Consider the following 20485-nt stretch of genomic DNA (forward strand, 5'->3'; position numbering starts at 1 on the left):
TTCATTTCGGATCTTCCGGTGTCTAAGGGCATGTCTGTCATCTGGGTGATATGTGATCGTTTCTCCAAGATGGTCCATCTGGTTCCTTTGCCTAAGCTGCCTTCCTCTGCTGATCTGGTTCCTGTGTTCTTCCAGAACGTGGTTCGTTTGCACGGCATTCCTGAGAATATTGTGTCGGACAGAGGATCCCAGTTTGTTTCCAGGTTCTGGCGATCCTTTTGTGGTAGGATGGGCATTGATTTGTCGTTTTCCTCCGCTTTTCATCCACAGACTAACGGACAAACGGAACGAACTAATCAGACTCTGGAGGCGTATTTGAGGTGTTTTGTCTCTTCTGATCAGGATGATTGGGTGACCTTCTTGCCGTTGGCTGAATTTGCCCTTAATAATCGGGCTAGTTCTGCCACCTTGGTTTCGCCATTTTTCTGCAACTCCGGTTTCCATCCTCGTTTTTCCTCGGGACATGTGGAGCCTTCTGACTGTCCTGGAGTGGATTCTGTGGTGGATAGGTTGCAGCGGATCTGGAATCATGTGGTGGACAACTTGAAGTTGTCACAGGAGAAGGCTCAGCGTTTTGCCAACCGCCGCCGCGGTGTGGGTCCCCGACTTCGTGTTGGGGATTTGGTATGGCTGTCTTCTCGATTTGTTCCTATGAAGGTCTCCTCTCCCAAATTTAAGCCTCGATTCATTGGTCCTTACAGGATATTGGAGATCCTTAATCCTGTGTCCTTTCGCCTGGATCTTCCGGTGTCGTTTGCCATTCACAACGTATTTCATAGGTCCTTGTTGCGGCGGTACGTTGTGCCTGTGGTTCCTTCTGCTGAGCCTCCTGCTCCGGTGTTGGTTGAGGGCGAGTTGGAGTACGTGGTGGAGAAGATCTTAGATTCTCGTCTCTCCAGGCGGAGGGTTCAGTACCTGGTCAAGTGGAAGGGCTATGGTCAGGAGGATAATTCCTGGGTGGTCGCCTCTGATGTGCATGCGGCCGATTTAGTTCGTGCCTTTCACGCCGCTCATCCTGATCGCCCTGGTGGTCTTGGTGAGGGTTCGGTGACCCCTCACTAAGGGGGGGGGTACTGTTGTGAATTTACCTTTTGGCTCCCTCTAGTGGCTACTAGTGATTTTACTCTGGGTATGTCTATCATCCCTTGTATGCTCACCTGGGTCGTTAGGTCAGGGGTGTTGCTATATAAGCTCCCTGGACCTTCAGTTCAATGCCTGGCAACGTTGATATCAGAGCTAATCTGTAGTGCTCTTGTCTACTGATCCTGGTTCCTGCGTGATTAAGCTAAGTCCGCTTTCTTGCTTTTTGCTATTTGTTTTTGTTTGCATTTTTGTCCAGCTTGTTCATTATCTGTATCCTTTCCTTGCTGGAAGCTCTAGGGAGGCTGGAGTTCTCCCCCCGGCCGTTAGACGGTTCGGGGGTTCTTGAATCTCCAGTGTGGAATTTTGTTAGGGTTTTTGTTGACCATATAAGTTATCTTACTACATTCTGCTATTAGTAAGCGGGCCTCTCTTTGCTAAACCTAGTTCATCTCTGTGTTTGTCATTTCCTCTTACCTCACCGTTATTATTTGTGGGGGGCTTGTATCCTACTTTTGGGGTCTATTCTCTGGAGGCAAGAGAGGTCTTTGTTTTCCTCTTCTAGGGGTAGTTAGTCCTCCGGCTGGCGCGAGACATCTAGCGACCAACGTAGGCATGTTCCCCGGCTACTTCTAGTGTTGGCGTTAGGAGTAGATATATGGTCAACCCAGTTACCACTGCCCTATGAGCTGGATTTTTGTACTTCGCAGACTTGCTGATATCTCTGAGACCCTCGCCATTGGGGTCATAACAGTTAGGGTTGTGGTTAGGGGTGTGTTGGGGTTAGGGTTGTGATTAGGGTTATGGCTACAGTTGGGATTAGGGTTAGGGGTGTGTTGGGGTTAGTGTTGAAGTTAGAATTGAGGGGTTTCCACTGTTTAGGCACATCAGGGGTCTCCAAACGCAACATGGCGCCACCATTTATTCCAGCCAATCTTGCGTTCAAAAAGTCAAATGGTGCGCCCTCCCTTCCAAGCCCCGACGTGCGCCCAAACAGTGGTTTACCCCCACATATGGGATACCAGCGTACTCAGGACAAACTGGGCAACAACTATTGGGGTCCAATTTCTCCTGTTACCCTTGCAAAAATAAAAAATTACTTGCTAAATCATAATTTTTGAGGAAAGAACAATTATTTTTTATTTTCATGGCTCTACGTTATAAACTTATGTGAAGCACTTGGGGGTTGAAAGTGCTCACCACACATCTAGATAAGATCCTTTTGGGGTCTAGTTTCCAAAATGGGGTCACTTGTGGGGTGTTTCTACTGTTTAGGCACATCAGGGGCTCTGCAAATGCAACGTGACGCCCGCAGACCATTCCATCAAAGTCTGCATTTCAAATGTCACTACTTCCCTTCCAAGCCCTGACGTGCACCCAAACAGTGGTTTACCCCCACATATGGGGTACCAGCATACTCACAACAAACTGGGCAACAAATATTGGGGTCCAATTTCTCCTGCTACGCTTGTGAAAAAAAAATTGCTTGCTAAAACATCTTTTTTGAGGACAGAAAAATGATTTTTTATTTTCACGGCTCTGCTTTGTAAACTTCTGTGAAGCACTTGGGGGTTGAACGTGCTCACCACACATCTAGATAAGTTCTTTGGGGGGTCTAGTTTCCAAAATGGCATCACTTAGGGGGGGTTTCTACTGTTTAGGCACATCAGGGGCTCTGCAAATGCAACGTGACGCCCGCAGACCATTCCATCAAAATCTGCATTTCAAATGTCACTACTTCCCTTCCGAGCCCCGGCATGTGCCCAAACAGTGGTTTACCCCCACATATGGGGTATCAGCGTACTCAGGAGAAACTGGACAACAACTTTTGGGGTCCAATTTCTCCTGTTACCCTTGGGAAAATAAAAAATTGTGGGTTAAAAAATCATTTTTGAGGAAAGAAAAATAATTTTTTATTTTCATGGCTCTGCGTTATAAACTTCTGTGAAGCACTTGGGGGTTCAAAGTGCTCACCACACATCTAGATTAGTTCCTTGGGAGGTCTAGTTTCCAAAATGGGGTCACTTGTGCAGGAGCTCCAATGTTTAGGCACACAGGGGCTCTCCAAACGCGACATGGTGTCCGCTAATGATTGAAGCTAATTTTCCATTCAAAAAGCCAAATGGCGTGCCTTCCCTTCCGAGCCCTGCCGTGCGCCCAAACAGTGGTTTACCCCCACATATGGGGTATCATCGTACTCAGGACAAACTGGACAACAACATTTGGGGTCCAATTTCTCCTATTATCCTTGGGAAAATAAAAAACTCCGGGCTAAAAATCATTTTTGAGGAAAGAAAAATATTTTTTTTTATTTTCATGGCTCTGCGTTATAAACTTCTGTGAAGCACCTGGGGGTTTTAAGTGCTCACTATGCATCTAGATTAGTTTCTTGGGGGGTCTAGTTTCCAAAATGGGGTCACTTGTAGGGGAGCTCCGATGTTTAGGCACACAGGGGCTCTCCAAACGCGACATGGTGTCCACTAACGATTGGAGCTAATTTTCCATTCAAAAAGTCAAATGGCGCGCCTTCCCTTCCGAGCCTTGCCGTGCACCCAAACAGTGGTTTACCCCCACATATGAGGTATCGGCGTACTCAGGAGAAATTGCCCAACAAATTTTAGGATCCATTTTATCCTGTTGCCCATGTGAAAATGAAAAAATTGAGGCTAAAAGAAATTTTGTGTGAAAAAAAAGTACTTTTTAATTTTTACGGATCAATTTGTGAAGCACCTGAGGGTGTAAAGTGCTCACTATGCATCTAGATAAGTTCCTTGGGGGGTCTAGTTTCCAAAATGGGGTCACTTGTGGGGGAGCTCCAATGTTTAGGCACACAGGGCCTCTCCAAACCTGACATGGTGTCCGCTAACTATGGAGATAATTTTTCATTCAAAAAGTCAAATGGCGCTCCTTCCCTTCCGAGCCTTACCATGTGCCCAAACAGTAGTTTACCCCCACATATGAGGTATCAGCGTACTCAGGAGAAATTGCCCAACAAATTTTAGGATCCATTTTATCCTGTTGCCCATGTGAAAATGAAAAAATTGAGGCTAAAAGAAATTTTGTGTGAAAAAAAAGTACTTTTTCATTTTTACGGATCAATTTGTGAAGCACCTGAGGGTTTAAAGTGCTCACTATGCATCTAGATAAGTTCCTTGGGGGGTCTAGTTTCCAAAATGGGGTCACTTGTGGGGGAGCTCCAATGTTTAGGCACACGGGGGCTCTCCAAACGCGACATGGTGTCCGCTAAAGATTGGAGCCAATTTTTCATTCAAAAAGTCAAATGGCGCTCCTTCCCTTCCGAGCCCTGCCGTGCGCCCAAACAGTGGTTTACCCCCACATATGAGGTATCAGCGTACTCAGGACAAATTGGACAACAACATTCGTGGTCCAGTTTCTCCTTTTACCCTTGGGAAAATAAAAAAATTGTTGCGAAAATATCATTTTTGTGACTGAAAAGTTAAATGTTAATTTTTCCCCTCCATGTTGCTTCTGCTGCTGTGAAACACCTGAAGGGTTAATAAACTTCTTGAATGTGGTTTTGAGCACCTTGAGGGGTGCAGTTTTTAGAATGGTGTCACTTTTGGGTATTTTCAGCCATATAGAACCCTCAAACTGACTTCAAATGTGAGGTGGTCCCTAAAAAAAATGGTTTTGTAAATTTTGTTGTAAAAATGAGAAATCACTAGTCAAATTTTAACCCTTATAACTTCCTAGCAAAATAAAAATTTGTTTCCAAAATTGTGCTGATGTAAAGTAGACATGTGGGAAATGTTATTTATTAACTATTTTGTGTCACATAACTCTCTGGTTTAACAGAATAAAAATTCAAAATGTGAAAATTGCAAAATTTTCAAATTTTTCGCCAAATTTCCGTTTTTTTCACAAATAAACTCAGAAATTATCAACCTAAATTTACCACTAACATGAAGCCCAATATGTCACGAAAAAACAATCTCAGAACCGCAAGGATCCGTTGAAGCGTTCCTGAGTTATTACCTCATAAAGGGACACTGGTCAGAATTGCAAAAAATGGCAAGGTCATTAAGGCCAAAATAGGCTGGGTCATGAAGGGGTTAAGCTCCAAAACCTCAGGCCAGTTGGAGAGGCTGCCCCTGGCGAGAGTACTTCCTCTCCATCTAAGTTAATGACTGTTTCTCTGCCTTCTGGGAGCTTTGGTGTGTCTAAGCCGCCTGTCATACGGAGTCGGTGTATGGTCCCCGTTCTTCAGCTCCAGAACCCAGTGTGGGCGTTGCCTGATAATGGCCGAACCCTGCTAAAGAGCAGCCTAGTCCTGCAAGGACAACTACAGCTCCAAGTTGGAGCCTTATACATGAAGAAGTTTGTCTTCCACATGCTGTCTGTTATGCCCATGGGTCTTTCTGAGCCAAGGACTCTACCACCCGCTCTGGTCAAGGGTTCCAGTAAAGTGCTTCGTGTGAACTTACCCAGTCTTGAGAACTGTCTGGTTCCCATGCGTCAAAGACACTCAGCAGTGTCATCTTCTTCAGCTGGTCTGCTAGTCGACGAGTCAAGGTGTGCTGATGTCACCAAAGATGGGGAAACGGTGACGATGTCTCCACACATCTCCAGCGACTATACCAGTAAACACTTAGTCGTCGAGTCAAGGTGTGCTAATGTCACCGAAGATGGGGAAGCGGTGACTATCTCTCCACACATCTCCAACGACTATACCTGTAATCTGTTCCTAGGAACATCCCCGCCGCTTGGACGATTTCTTCTGGATAACGGGCACAAGATTGTTCCTATGTTTATACCTTCTGCGTCCTTATGGCCGGCTGGTGAAGATTTCAAAACTGAAGTTTGTTTACCTCAATTTTTCTCTGACCCGGTGGAGCTGTTCTCCACATTCATCTCTAGTGACTTTTCCTGTGTTCAGTACTCTAGAACATCTCTGCTATCTGAAAGTTTGTCTCTGGATATCGGGCAGAAGGTGTATCCTGTCAGTATTCCTTCAGCTTCCATGTGGCCGGCTGGTGAAGATAACAAATCGGTATCTTCCAAGTCCCTGCTTCTTGTCTACCCTGAGGAAATGGTCCAGTCCTTTGAGAAAGCTAACCCTATTGGGTACAATGAGACTTTGCTATCCGAGATTTCTGATGAAGCTAACCCTGCAGAGCACAAAGAGACTTTGTTTTCTGAGATACCTGGTGACTCTCCTGCCGCCTTCTACCCTGAAGATGTCATGTTGGCCTGGACTATGTGTGCTCCCATCCTTCTTCTACAAGTTATTCTGGCGGGCTTGAAGAAGAGGGGCCGTAAAGGGGGGGGGGGGTACTGTAACAACTCTGCTGACATCACGTCATGGCCTCGCATCTCTCACACTATCTTACCCACTGCTCCAGGTCATGATGTGGTTTCTGTTACTTGCCAGCTCCATGTTCTGTGTCTCTGCTCTCTGCATGCTTCATGGTTCTGTGTATAGAGGGGCGGCGCCTGAACTCTCTGGTTCTTATAGCAATCAGGTGCATCTGTCCAATCTGTTCCTGACCAATTACCAAGAGGCCTCCAGGATATAGTGCAGCTCTACCCAGTGTTCTGGGCCTGTGCAATGTGTTAGCTCAGTTAGTGTCTTGCTTCTGAGTTTGCCTGGCCTTGCTCTGAGTTACTCCCTCTCTGGAGGATTCTCTGTGTTATTTCCTTGGTCTTTGTCCGCCCACCAGGAGGCAGTATATCCTGGTCCCAGTGTCTTTGTCCTTGTGTCTTGTTCCATTGCCTTGTCTGCACTTAGTCTTACCTCGGTCTCCTAGTCTTTGGCTTCCTTCCCTGTTGTCTTTCCTTGTATTCTCAGTCTGCTTACACTCCGCACTCTTGCAGCTCTGCCTGCTCTGAACCTTTGTGACTTTACCTCTGCTCCTCACTTCTGCGTTTCTGCTCCTTTCTACTCAGCTTATCTTCTGCTGTTGCAGTTATCCCTTGCTGCAGCTTCTCTCCACTTTCCTTGTGGCTCTGCTCAGCTTTGCTGCAGAGACCTCTCCCGCAGCTCCTCTCCGCTCCTTGCGGTTCTACCTGGCTCCGCTCCTTGCGGTTCTACCTGGCTCCGCTCCTTGCGGTTCTACCTGGCTCCGCTCCTTGCGGTTCTACCTGGCTCCGCTCCTTGCGGTTCTACCTTGCTCCGCTCCTTGCGGTTCTACCTTGCTCCGCTCCTTGCAGTTCTACCTTGCTCCGCTCCTTGCGGTTCTACCTTGCTCCGCTCCTTGCGGTTCTACCTGGCTCCGCTCCTTGCGGTTCTACCTGGCTCCGCTCCTTGCGGTTCTACCTGGCTCCGCTCCTTGCGGTTCTACTTCTCCTGCACTTGGCTCCGCCTCCTGCCTGTCTGCACTTGGCTCCGCCTCCTGCTCTTGGTTCCGCCTCCTGCTCTTGGCTCCGCCTCCTGCTCTTGGCTCCACCTCCTGCATTTCTGTTCTTGGCTCTAGCTCCTGTGCTTTCGCTCTGCATCCGCTCTTGCGGTCTTTATCTACTTATTCCTAAGTCCTCATGTCTGAACAGGTTCTTACCCGTTCTACATACCTGCCTGCAGACCGGTCCCTACCGGTTCTTCCAGTGTGCCAGTCTTGTCCACCAGTCCTGCCAGAGAGCCAGCCGTGCCTGCCTACCTGAGAGCCAGCCGTGCCCGCCTGCCTGACAGTGTTCCTGTTGTACCCGTCTGCCTGCCTATGTGCCAGCCGTGCCCGCTTGCTTGTCTATGTTCCGTTCCCCGGTGGGATCAGCAGCCACAACCAGACTCCACCCTGGAGTGGTACCTGGTAGCTTCCTATTGCACAACTCTGAACTTACCATTAGAGGCTCCAGCGAACACCTAGGAAGTTACTTAGTTACGCCCCTTCCAGGGAAGTTTGGTCTGTGGTCCAGTGGGGCCACTCTCCCGCACGCCCGCGCCAACCAGTCTGGGCGCGAGCATGACACGCCTAATGAATTGAGTGCCTCTGTTAACTGGCATGACAAGAATTCCATTTGACGCCCCCTCCTGAAGATCATAGGCGATTTGCACACTTTATTTATTATGCTTTGCTTATATAGTGCTATCTTATTTCGCAGTGCTTTACAGACATCACTGTCCCCAATGGGGCTCACAGTATAGATTCCCTATCAGTATGTCTTTGGAGTGTGGGAGGAAACCAGAGAACCCGGCTTAAACCCACAAAAACATGGGGAGAGCATGGAAACTCCTTGCAGATGTTGTCCTTGGTGGGATTTGAACCCAAGACCCCAGCGCTACTACGCTGCAGTGCTAACCAGTGCCCTAACTTACAGTCACATGCCGACTAGCTACTCTCCCTAATTCTCTCAATGTCCACTGGAAAACTGAAAGAAGCAGGAAGAGAAGTTCATTGTCACATGACCATAAGCATGAAAATCGCATATGAGTGAAATGGCTGGAACCAGTGAACAGAGCTAAATCCTGACAGTGAGTATTTTACACGCTGTTAGGATTGGCTACAAGGCTTTATTTTATAAATAAGAGGTTTGAGACGAAAGTCTGCAGTCACTCTAAGTGACTGCAGGCCTCTGAATTCTTACAAGGCATGCACTGCACACTTTTAGGATTCTCCCTTGCTGATGGCAAGAGTGGATGGTCATGTCACTGTAGCGCCCCCTCTGCCGCAGGGCCGAGGGGTACCCGGTACCGGGCCTCTGAGTCTCTGTCCTGGGGTTGTCACGGTGGCTAGACCCGGTCTGTGACCCTGCTGAGGGGCGCCCAATGAAAAGTGTAGGTGGTGATGATGTTATGGTGCGGTGCAGGTCGCAGTAAATAACGAGGACACCAGGTTGCAGTCTCTTTACCTCTTTACTGAAGGCTTCAGGATCCTCAGTCCGGAATACGGTTAACCGGGCTGCGCAAGTCCGGCCGGTCCGATGATGGCACCTCCAGAGTTCCCTTGCAGGTGGAAATCTGTGCCTACCTTCTAGCGCTTGTGTGTTGTGGTCCTCCCCTGCTGTGCTTACGGGATAGTCCCCACAACTGTTGTGTCTGTTTCTGAAGTTCCCTCACAACTCGATTATGATGTTCCTCTTCGTCCCCTAGATGATATGGCTAGGACGCACCCATATGACGGGTAGGCTCGGAGCTCTTCCTGGACCCTAGTGTCGCCCCTCTCCTGTTGTTGCCCCCTATGTCTTCTTAGGTGATTTGGGTGAGACAGCCCACCTATAACTGACTGTCCTGCCGTAGGTTTGAAGTTAGGCCTGGAGCTCTATACTTCCTCGGCGTTCCGGCCACCAGCTGCACGCCTCAGTAGGATGTTGCCTAGTCTTACAGCACGACTCCTACTGGTGTTTCTCCTTGTTGCGTTGATCTCGTTTCTCACTCAGCACAATAAACCTCGCTTCTTGTCCTTTCTTAGGGTACCGCCGCGATCGGGTGCAGGCGTGGTCCCGTAACGTTCTCTCTGTTCGCTAGGCCTCGGCCAGGATCCCACCCCTGACAGGGACCCCCCTGAATCTTCCCCTGCAACACCCTCTGCCACAGGCTGTTGCCTGGTCCCAACCCAGTCAGCTTCCTTTCTAACTTCCTATCCAACCCCCAGTTTTACCAGACTGTGAGGAGTGGCCTAATACATAGCGCCCTTAGCTCCCCCTGGAGGCCAGACTGTGAAGTGTATTGGTGTCTGTGATACCTGGTCAGGTGAACTCCTTCAGTGCCATCAGACGTACCATAGCCCCCCTTAGCGGCGGAGCATCAGTACTGCAACGACCAGGACTCTGGGGCGCTGCATCAGCACAAGTATGCGATTAGAATACTTCTGGCCATATTCCAACTAGATTTGTCCGGCCTTGCTCAATTCATTTTCATTAACTAAGGCTATGCATGTCTTGTCAGCGCTGCACTCCCCCCCGGTTAAATCCAGTACTCCTGGACTGGGAAGAAAACAACAATACATGTCAGCAAAAAGACATACAATTTTGAAATGCAGTAACAATAAGCAAATTTGAACAGAGCTTCCCTTTATGGGAGGTGAGGGCACTTGAACGTTACAAACATGGTTAAATACTTTAAATAACATACTATAAATAACTTTTCTGACCCAACCGGGTAGTCTACTAAGTGCAAACTTTTGAACAATAATTTAACGTTGCCTTTAAGGACGTACACGCTGAATCCACTAAAGACCTTCTTATAAAACACTATAAGGCTAATCAACTTTTCTTCATTTTCCATCTTTTACATCTGCAGGACCACCTGTCTATCTGCCCCAGGCCTACTGCCTCTCGTTCTGTTGCAGGACCGCCCCTTTCCGCCCGGGCCTTCTGCCTTTCTGCTACTATACACAGTATAGAATGTATCATCCATCTCTCAGTTCAGGATCACCGAGCCATCTCTGTATGGCTCCTAGGAGGACTCACCGACTAACCCCGTACGGGTTCACTTCCTGTTCTCATTCTCTAACACATTATTAAACATTCCTTACAATTAACTAACTAACTACATATAACTGCTACATGACAGCATTATTACTTCTTCTGTTAAAGTATCATCATTCTCTAAGTGCTATCGATGAACGTCCCCTTTAAGAAGGGACCAAGTCTCTATGAGGTAGTGCAACTTCTCAAGCTGCAAGTCCGTATGCAGTAAGGACTCCGGTGCTGTTTCCAGGAACAGTTTCTTTGCAAAGAGTCCTTTCTTTTGTAAAACCAGTGGAGGGCACCTTTAAGAAGGTGCAAACTATTTACAATGAGTTTGTAATCATGCAGTGTTCATGATCCAGCAGTTCTTTCAACAATGATAAAACGAGAAACAAAAACAAAAGCAGCAGAAGGGATCCCGGGTAAACAAAGGGATCCCTTTAAGAGTTAACCCTAGCCGGGTTGTAGCAGGAGAGAAAACACAAAAAAAGGACAAACCGTTAACTATATACAAATGATGAAGCATTCTTGCTTACTCAGTTTTTGGCTGAGCAGGAGGCGGCCTCCTTCCGGGCCTCACCTGGCAGACAGGTCGTGGTGGCGTGACAAGGACAGGTCCTGGATTCAGCAACGACAGGATTCCTCATCGGGACACCCTCCTCGCTCGTGGGTGAGCACGACCCGTAGCTACACGGTCGGCCTGGATTCCCTGGGGTTCTGCGGGGGCAGGTTCTGGCATCTTCCCTGCAGGAGGCTCGTCCTCCGACGTCCCGGCAGCGGCCTGGAGTGTGACGCACCGCTGGACACCCCGAGCTATCCAGCCAACCTCCCTCCTCCACCGGGTGTAAGTTACCGCGTCTCCGGGCTCCAGGTCGTGACTGTACCTTCCCCGCAGGGTTCCACCTCTTCCCGATTACACGGACCCGCAGTGGCTCTCCAATTTCTTGTATAACTCCCTGTCCTTCCCGGGAGTTGAAGAACACCACCACACCCCAGTGTGAGGGGGGAACCTCCTCAGCATCCGTCAGGTCAATCTGGACTGCAGGTTGGGGTCTATTCCTCCACGCCGTCATCAGGCGCCGCAGATGTTCTGCCTCCGGCAGGATCCTCATGCCCTGTGCCTGTAGCTCGCACTCTGCCGCGGCCGGGATGGAGGAAGCAGGGGACACCGGAGTTAGGCGGACTTCCGTAGGCTGGCCCAGCCGAGCGGTCACACGGGCATTGGCCTCCCGGCGGCGTGCTATTTGCCGGGCCTCGGCTGCGGCCACACACTCCTCAGACGGCAGCCAGTTGGGTCTGCCCGTCGGTAACTCTGTAAGGGCCAGTCCCTGCAACGATGGCGCATCTGGGGCTGTGTCGGGAGGTGCAGCCCCATGCTGGGTCGGGTCGTCCCCACGCGGTACTCCCGGCGTCGCCATCTTTGCTTCCTCTCCAGTGTCTTCTTCCCGCGGTCCCTCCGGTGCCGATCTGCTCCATCTCCGCTGGGGTCTGGAACGCTAGTTGCAGGGCCTTGCGCTGCGGCGTTGTCATCTCCGTTTGCAGCACCTCGCTTTCCGGCAGGGCCTTGCTTTCTGGCTTCGGAGCGCTGGAACTTCTTTCTTGCTCCGGACCAGACGAGGCTGCCAACAGACTTCTGATGATGCTCCCGATGAAGGTCTTCTTCCACCCGGCCTCAGTGCTCAGCTGCGTCCGCTGGAGTTGGTCGCCGAGCTCATCCACTCTGGCCTGCAGGAAGTCAATATCAGCGGTGGAGGCCTGGTTGCGGTGCCCCTCCAGGTAGCTGGGGGAGTCCTCTGCTCCTACCCCACGCTCCGGCTCCGGGTGGCTTGCCATGGCGTCCTCCATGTTGCTGACTTCTTCTTCCTGGTCCTTTTCCCGCTCTCTCCTTCGTGGGCGGTTTTGCTTTCGTTGTCTCCGCCCCCCATTGAGGATCAGTAGGCGGATCTCGGCTGCTGACGGACACGTCCTCAAGGGGCAGAAATATTTAGACTGGGCGGCCATTGTCTTTCGCGCTCTCCAGCTTGTCTACGCCCACTCCACGCCCTTCTTCTTCTCCCGCGCTCTCCTTAGCACTGTAATGGCGGCGGCTTTGGCTGGAACTTCTGGCGGCAAGTGGCAATACACAGTCTTTGCAATAAGTCACAGTCCAAGCACAATAAATCACAGTTCCAAGGCACACATGACCTGATTCTTCAGGCTTAAGTAGATCCTGTTCGTGACGCCAAGTTGTAGCGCCCCCACTGCCGCAGGGCCGAGGGGTACCCGGTACCGGGCCTCTGAGTCTCTGTCCTGGGGTTGTCACGGTGGCTAGACCCGGTCCGTGACCCTGCTGAGGGGTGCCCAATGAAAAGTGTGGGTGGTGATGATGTTATGGTGCGGTGCAGGTCGCAGTAAATAACGAGGACACCAGGTTGCAGTCTCTTTACCTCTTTACTGAAGGCTTCAGGATCCTCAGTCCGGAATACGGTTAACCGGGCTGCGCAAGTCTGGCCGGTCCGATGGCACCTCCAGAGTTCCCTTTGCAGGTGGAAATCTGTGCCTACCTTCTAGCGCTTGTGTGTTGTGGTCCTCCCCTGCTGTGCTTACGGGATAGTCCCCACAACTGTTGTGTCTGTTTCTGAAGTTCCCTCACAACTCGATTATGATGTTCCTCTTCGTCCCCCAGATGATATGGCTAGGACGCACCCGTATGACGGGTAGGCTCGGAGCTCTTCCTGGACCCTAGTGTTGCCCCTCTCCTGTTGTTGCCCCCTATGTCTTCTTAGGTGATTTGGGTGAGACAGCCCGCCTATAACTGACTGTCCTGCCGTAGGTTTGAAGTTAGGCCTGGAGCTCTATACTTCCTCGGCGTTCCGGCCACCGGCTGCGCGCCTCAGTAGGATGTTGCCTAGTCTTACAGCACGACTCCTACTGGTGTTTCTCCTTGTTGCGTTGATCTCGTTTCTCACTCAGCACAATAAACCTCGCTTCTTGTCCTTTCTTAGGGTACCACCGCGATCGGGTGCAGGCGCGGTCCCGTAACGTTCTCTCTGTTCGCTAGGCCTCGGCCAGGATTACACCCCTGACAGGGACCCCCCTGAATCTTCCCCTGCAACACCCTCTGCCACAGGATGTTGCCTGGTCCCAACCCAGTCAGCTTCCTTTCTAACTTCCTATCCAACCCCCAGTTTTACCAGACTGTGAGGAGTGGCCTAATACATAGCGCCCTTAGCTCCCCCTGGAGGCCAGACTGTGAAGTGTATTGGTGTCTGTGATACCTGGTCAGGTGAACTCCTTCAGTGCCATCAGACGTACCATAGCCCCCCTTAGCGGCGGAGCATCAGTACTGCAACGACCAGGACTCTGGGGCGCTGCATCAGCACAAGTATGCGATTAGAATACTTCTGGCCATATTCCAACTAGATTTGTCCGGCCTTGCTCAATTCATTTTCATTAACTAAGGCTATGCATGTCTTGTCAGCATGTGACCGCACGTATGTAAATCGCTGGCACAAAAGAATCCTGACAGTGTGCAGTGTGAGAATTCAGAAGTCTGCAGTCACATAGAATGACTGCAGACTCATCACAAACCTGGACAACCCCTTTAATGTTCCTAACATAAATAAAAATATAAGAATTAGTATCACCAAAAAAAATTTACATCCAGGGCCCTTTTTAGATGAACGACTCCAAAGACACCGTCTCTTTCATTTTATCTTTATTTTGTCCAGACGCCATGATGACTCCTCTCCCTGGGCTCGTCTCCACAGACTTCTATCTTCTCCAGTCTTGTGCAGCACACCCCCACACAACGCCCCTAATGATACCAGTGTTATTATTCCGAATAAAAATATCTGGTGTATGCTGAGCCTCTGAATAAATAATTGCTCACTATATTCTCTGCACAAAATATGACCCACACACTGTCCCTCTTATGGTACATGCCCGCCACACTGCCCTCTCCTTTCTATATTGGGGTTCCTCTTAATTCTGTGTCACCCCTATAGGGCCCAGCCTCTATGCTGTGACCCCCTCACCACACTCCCCTCCATGGCTGTGACCTTGCACTTTTTCCCCATGCTACCTCACCACACTACTCAGTCTTTAATCTGTGCCCACTCACACTCCATACTGTCTCCACACATTATTCCCCTCGATAGTCTCCTCATACATTACCCTTTACCTCCTCATACATTTCCCCTTGCCTTCTCATGCTGTCTTCTCTTACATCCCCCTCCTAACCATACTGTCACCTCATAAATCCCTCTGGCTCCCCATATTATGTCTGCAGCCATCACCCCCTTCTGTGTCTGCACCAATTTCCCACTCCCCATACTGTGTCTGCACCTATCTCTCTCAATCACCATACTGTGAATGCACCCATCTCCCAAACTGCTTTCTCATACATGCCCCCCATCTCCCCACTTGCCCCTCATACTGTGGTTTCAAATCTTTCCCATTTTCCATATTGTGTCTGCACCTGTCCCTCCCTCCCTTGCTCCCCAAACTTGTGTTCTCAAATCTCTCCCCCGTTACACTAAATCTTTCCAGCACAGAATAAATCTTCCTCCCACAGAATAAATCCTCCTCACAGAATAAATCCTCACAGAATAAATCCCCCCACAGAATAAATCCTCCTCACAGAATGAATCCCCAACCCTCACAAAATAAATCCCCCCAAAGAGTAAATATTTCCCCACAGAATCCTTCTCGCACAATAAATCTCCCCCCCACAGAATAAATACCCCCAAAAAATAAATCCTGCTCACAGAATAAATCCCCCACCCCCAAAGAATAAATCCCCCACCCCCACAGAATATATTCTCCTCACAGAATAAATCCCCCCCACAGAACATATTCTCACAGAATAAACCCCCTCACAGAATATATCCTCCCAGACTAAATCCCCCCACAGAATATATCCTCCTCACAGAATAAATCCCCCCACAGAATAAATCCTCCTCACAAAATGAATCCCCAACCCCCACAAAATAAATCCCCCCACAAAATCCTCCTCACACAACAAATCTCCCCCCACAGAATAAATCCCCCACAAAATAAATCCCCCACCCCCAAAGAATAAATCCCCCCAACAGAATAAATCCCCCACCCCCACAGAATATATTCTCCTCACAGAATAAATCCCTCCACAGAATATATTCTCCTCACAGAATAAACCCCCCTCACAGAATATATCCCCTACAGAATATATCCTCCTCACAGAATAAATCCCCCGAGAATATATCCTCACAGAATAAATCCCCCACAGAATATATCCTCCTCACAGAATAAATCCCCACCAGATAATATATCCTCCTCACAGAATAAATCCCCTCACAAAATAAATCCTCCTCACAGAAAAATCCCCCACCCCCAAAGAATAAATCCCCCAACAGAAAAAATCCCCACCCCCACAGAATATATCCACCTCACAGAATAAATCCCCCCAACAGAATAAATCCTCCTCACAGAATGAATCCTCCTCACAGAATAAATCCCCCCGCAGAATAAATCCTCCTCACAGAATGAATCCCCAACCCCCACAAAATAAATCCCCCCAAAGAGTAAATATTCCCCCACAGAATCCTTCTCACACGATAAATCTCCCCCCACAGAATAAATCCCCCACAAAATAAATCCTGCTCACAGAATAAATCCCCCACCCCCAAAGAATAAATCCCCACCCCCACAGAATATATTCTCCTCACAGAATAAATCCCCCCCACAGAATATATTCTCACAGAATAAACCCCCCTCACAGAATATATCCTCTCAGACTAAATCCCCCCACAGAATATATCCTCCTCACAGAATAAATCCCCCACATAATAAATCCTCCTCACAGAATGAATCCCCAACCCCCACAAAATAAATCCCCCCCAAAGAGTAAATCTTCCCCCACAGAATCCTCCTCACACAATAAATCTCCCCCCACAGAATAAATTCCCCACAAAATAAATCCTCCTCACAGAATAAATCCCCCACCCCAAAGAATAAATCCCCCAACAGAATAAATTCCCCACCCCCACAGAATATATTCTCCTCACAGAATAAATCCCCCCAGAGAATATTCTCCTCACAGAATAAACCCCCCTCACAGAATATATCCCCCACAGAATATATCCTCCTCACAGAATAAATCCCCCCAGAATATATCCTCACAGAATAAATCCCCCACATAATAAATCCTCCTCACAGAATAAATCCCCCACCCCAAAGAATAAATTCTCCCAACAGAAAAAATCCCCACCCCCACAGAATATATCCTCCTCACAGAATAAATCCCCACCAGAGAATATATCCTCCTCACAGAATAAATCCCCTCCCAAAATAAATCCTCCTCACAGAAAAATCCCCTACCCTTGAAGAATAAGTCCCCCCAACAGAAAAAATCCCCACCCCCACAGAATATATCCTCCTCACAGAATAAATCCCCCCACATAATATATCCTCCTCACAGAATAAATCACCCCACAGAATAAATCCCCCCACAGAATAAATCCTCCTCACAGAATGAATCCCCAAGCCCCACAAAATAAATCCCCCCAAAGAGTAAATATTCCCCCACAGAATCCTTCTCACACAATAAATCTCCCCCCCACAGAATAAATCCCCCCACAAAATAAATCCTCCTCACAGAATAAATCACCCCACAGAATAAATCCCCCCAACAGAATAAATCTCCCACCCCCACCCATCTAGCCCCCTGGCCTTGCTCCTCCTCAATTTACTCCCCCTGCTCCCTATCCATGTGTCTGCAGCCATCCCCCAATCCTACTGTTTTCTCACACATTCCCTTGCACTGACTCCATATAGTGTCCCCGACCCCAACCATCCCTTCCTAGCCCCCAGAGCATGAATCTCAGTGTGGGGGTGGCAGAATGCTGCCGACGGGGAGCCTCCTCCTTGGACCGCTGCATCAGGCAGCCCAATGGTGCCCCCCCTGTCAGCTGTGCCTGGGGCAGATGCCCCGGCTGCCCCCCCTGGATACGCCTCTGCCACTGGCAGAAATGTACAACAGTCAGGAATTAGAGTACATTTCTGAAGATAGTTACGCCATTTACCTGGGATAACTTTTCAAGAATTTGATGGGTGTATTCATGCCTATTCCCTCCCATGTTATCATGCTTTATTTATTAAAGGGAATTTACCAGAAGGTGTTTTGCTATGTAATCTGAGAATAGCATGAGGTAGGGGCTGAGACACTGATTTCAGTGGTGTGCCACTTACTAGGCTACATACTATAGTTTCAATACTATCAGTGCATTATCAGCAGGAGATCATCACTGCCAGACTAGCTGCCCACGTGCCTCCTGGTCCAACCACACCAACCACACTGATTAGCAGTTTACTGTCAATATGCAATGTACATAGAAAGCTGTAGCATGTGCAGGGCTAGCTTTCTGAGCTCTGCTACATGCTACATTTAAAAACTTGTATCACAACTGCTTCACCTAGTAAACTAGGTGATACATCATTAGAATTGGGGTCTCTTTTCCTACATTATGCTGCTCTTAGATGAGATAGCAAAAACCTGTTGATAAATTCCCTATAGGGTGGTCTACACCAGAATTCTGACAGTAACACCTTAATGAATCGGAGCCTAGGTAACAATCCTATTAAACCCCAATAAGCTATTAAAACGGCTTCTTTGGTAGATTTCTTAGTATGTGTTGGAAATGTTGGGAACCATTAAACTTTTGTGTCTTCCGTACTCCTTCTTGTATGTAAATTGCCTGTTGCTTAACTTATTTACCTACCAATGATTTTTGCTATTTTACAATCTCTTAAATGTAAATTGGTTTGGTCCAGTTCTTGAGAATCTCACTGCTTGTGCAAAAGTCTGCCCAGAAGTGCGCTGCCCATGCAAACAGAACACCCGGCTCCTCCATCACTACGGGCTCAAACTAAGGTCTATGTGTCCATACATAGCACTGTGTGCACACCCATAAAGGAACTGCTTGTTGAAGAGAGAGTTTCTCAGCAGTTTTTTGAGAGAACAATGGGGGTTTCAGGAACCAGACCCTCATCAATCTTCAGCACGTTTAGTGGGATATATAAAATGCATAAAAAAAAAATCAATTGAAATAATGGGTACAATATGTAAGTATGTTTACGGTACTATACAGTATTGTCATAATGTTTGGTTCAGAATATTTTATTGTTTTTCTTTTAGGGTTGAAGAAATATTAAATGAGAATGAGACTGAAAAAATGAAACTTCCAGTGGTACTATGCAAAAAGTCTGTGTTATGCTGGGACATGATTAGAAAAAACATTTCTCTGATTATCAGCATGCACGATACCTCGGAAATAACTGTATTATAGGCCGCCTACCTACAAGCCTGTACATTACAAGAGTAAGATATAAGTGACATGTTATTCTCCATATTATATGTGTGAGCAAAGTGTGTAGATTGATTTTTACTGTCTTAAATTGAGACAGCGTAGAACTAGACCAGACAGAAGATGCGCCAAGTCTATGAGAGTGGCTCGTGCTATGTGATGGATTGGGACATATTGCAAAGCACTAATACCAACCAATAGGACTAGTGGGTCTACGGAAATATAGGTTTTTCTACGTGTCTTAAGAAATTGTGCTTTTCATTTATTGACATTCTGCCTATTGATGTCAGTGCCTAACCAGGAAATATTTCCATATTATAGTAAATTCAAGGAATTCAAAATCAAGAATTTATGAGGGTTCAAATAATTCATTCGCTCTAAATGGGTGGTGGAAGTATTAGTATTATCTCTGCAGATTTCAGACATTAGTCAGAATTGGGGCTCGTGCCCACCAGCGTATACACCGGACGAGTGTTATACAATTTTTTATCAGATAGCACACCGTCCCATTTTATTCCATGGGGCAGTGGTGATGACCAATGACAGAATCCGTCTGTGAAAAAAATGTCCTTTTTTTACCGCTTATGTACCCCATCTAATTCACCTTATGTATGTATGCTAATCAATAAAATCACCTTGCATAGTATCAGCTTTTAAAAATAAGGTTGATTTTCCTTCCTATGAAAAAAAAATAAAGCAACATGTAGTGATTTGACTCTGAAGTCAGATTACATTCACCCATTCAAGTTTATGGGTGCAAGAAAAAAGTCGAATGCCAGAGTATGGCATCAGATTTTTATGGCTGCATCTGTTTTTTGTGGATTTTTATATTTTGCATCGGCATGTGACTTCAATCTAGTCTTGGGGAGGCATGGATGGTCTCTGCAGTAATTTCACCCTGCTGTGTCCTGCAGAGACTGGCCACGCCCACTGAGGCTAGATGGAAGTCACATGCAGATGCAGCAGTCCTGTATGAAGCAGACTCAGCGGGACGGCCAGACATGAGGAGAAACCGCGTGGTGAGCAGAGTGCCACTGGCGAGGTCTGCGAGTCACCTCCATCACACCCTTTAACAACTGTGAAATATACGATAGAATACATACTGCTTGCAAAGTAGTAGGAAACTCCACACTCAAATGAAAAGCTTCCATAAGATGCAATGTTTTGCTGTTGGTTTTAAAATTCCTTTTGTCAGAAATTAAAATAAAAAAAACTTTCCATTGTGTGTCTCAGATTATACAATAAAATGTGTGTGTTTTTAACAACCCCATTGTCCTTCCTTTTTCGTCTTGTAACATGGTTGTCAGGCTACCAGAAATGGTAGGAGAATGAGGCTGATAGTCTGCGCTGCCGATATAGATAACAAGAGACAGGGACCAGCAATGATAAGATCAGGCGGTTTATTCTTTACGTGTTTTGAAGTTGAACCAACGTCTTCCTCAGAAGAACCACAGTAGTAAATTAAAATCTTACTGTGGTAATTCTCCTATTAATTGATTGTCACGGCGGGATTCACGATCTGAGGGTGCTGGAACAGCGGATTCATCTTGATTCCTCCCTTGTGGATTAACACAACCCCCATAGGTGAGCAGTTCCTTAAAGAAGCCCTCCTCCCATCAAACTTTTTATCATCTTTATATATTGTAACCATCATATTACATAGCACAGTGTACTTACAAATGCTCATTTGCCTTTCTACCCATCTAATTATTCTCTTT

The 20485-nt window shown here is 47.7% G+C and overlaps 1 protein-coding gene across 1 annotated transcript in view; it reads left to right on the plus strand.

The window, feature by feature from the left end:
• LOC143810019 (transient receptor potential cation channel subfamily V member 6-like) overlaps positions 1-19977 on the plus strand; it is a 216672-nt gene extending 196695 nt beyond the window's left edge. Inside the window, exon 17 of the mRNA XM_077292933.1 lies at positions 18599-19977. Within this exon, the coding sequence (XP_077149048.1) occupies positions 18599-18749 (151 nt within the window). The 3' untranslated portion in view covers positions 18750-19977. The remainder of the gene's footprint in view (positions 1-18598) is intronic.
• Positions 19978-20485: the final 508 nt, after the last annotated feature.

The sequence above is a fragment of the Ranitomeya variabilis genome, chromosome 2 (genome assembly GCF_051348905.1).
Source record: "Ranitomeya variabilis isolate aRanVar5 chromosome 2, aRanVar5.hap1, whole genome shotgun sequence".
Classification (NCBI taxonomy): domain Eukaryota; kingdom Metazoa; phylum Chordata; class Amphibia; order Anura; family Dendrobatidae; genus Ranitomeya; species Ranitomeya variabilis.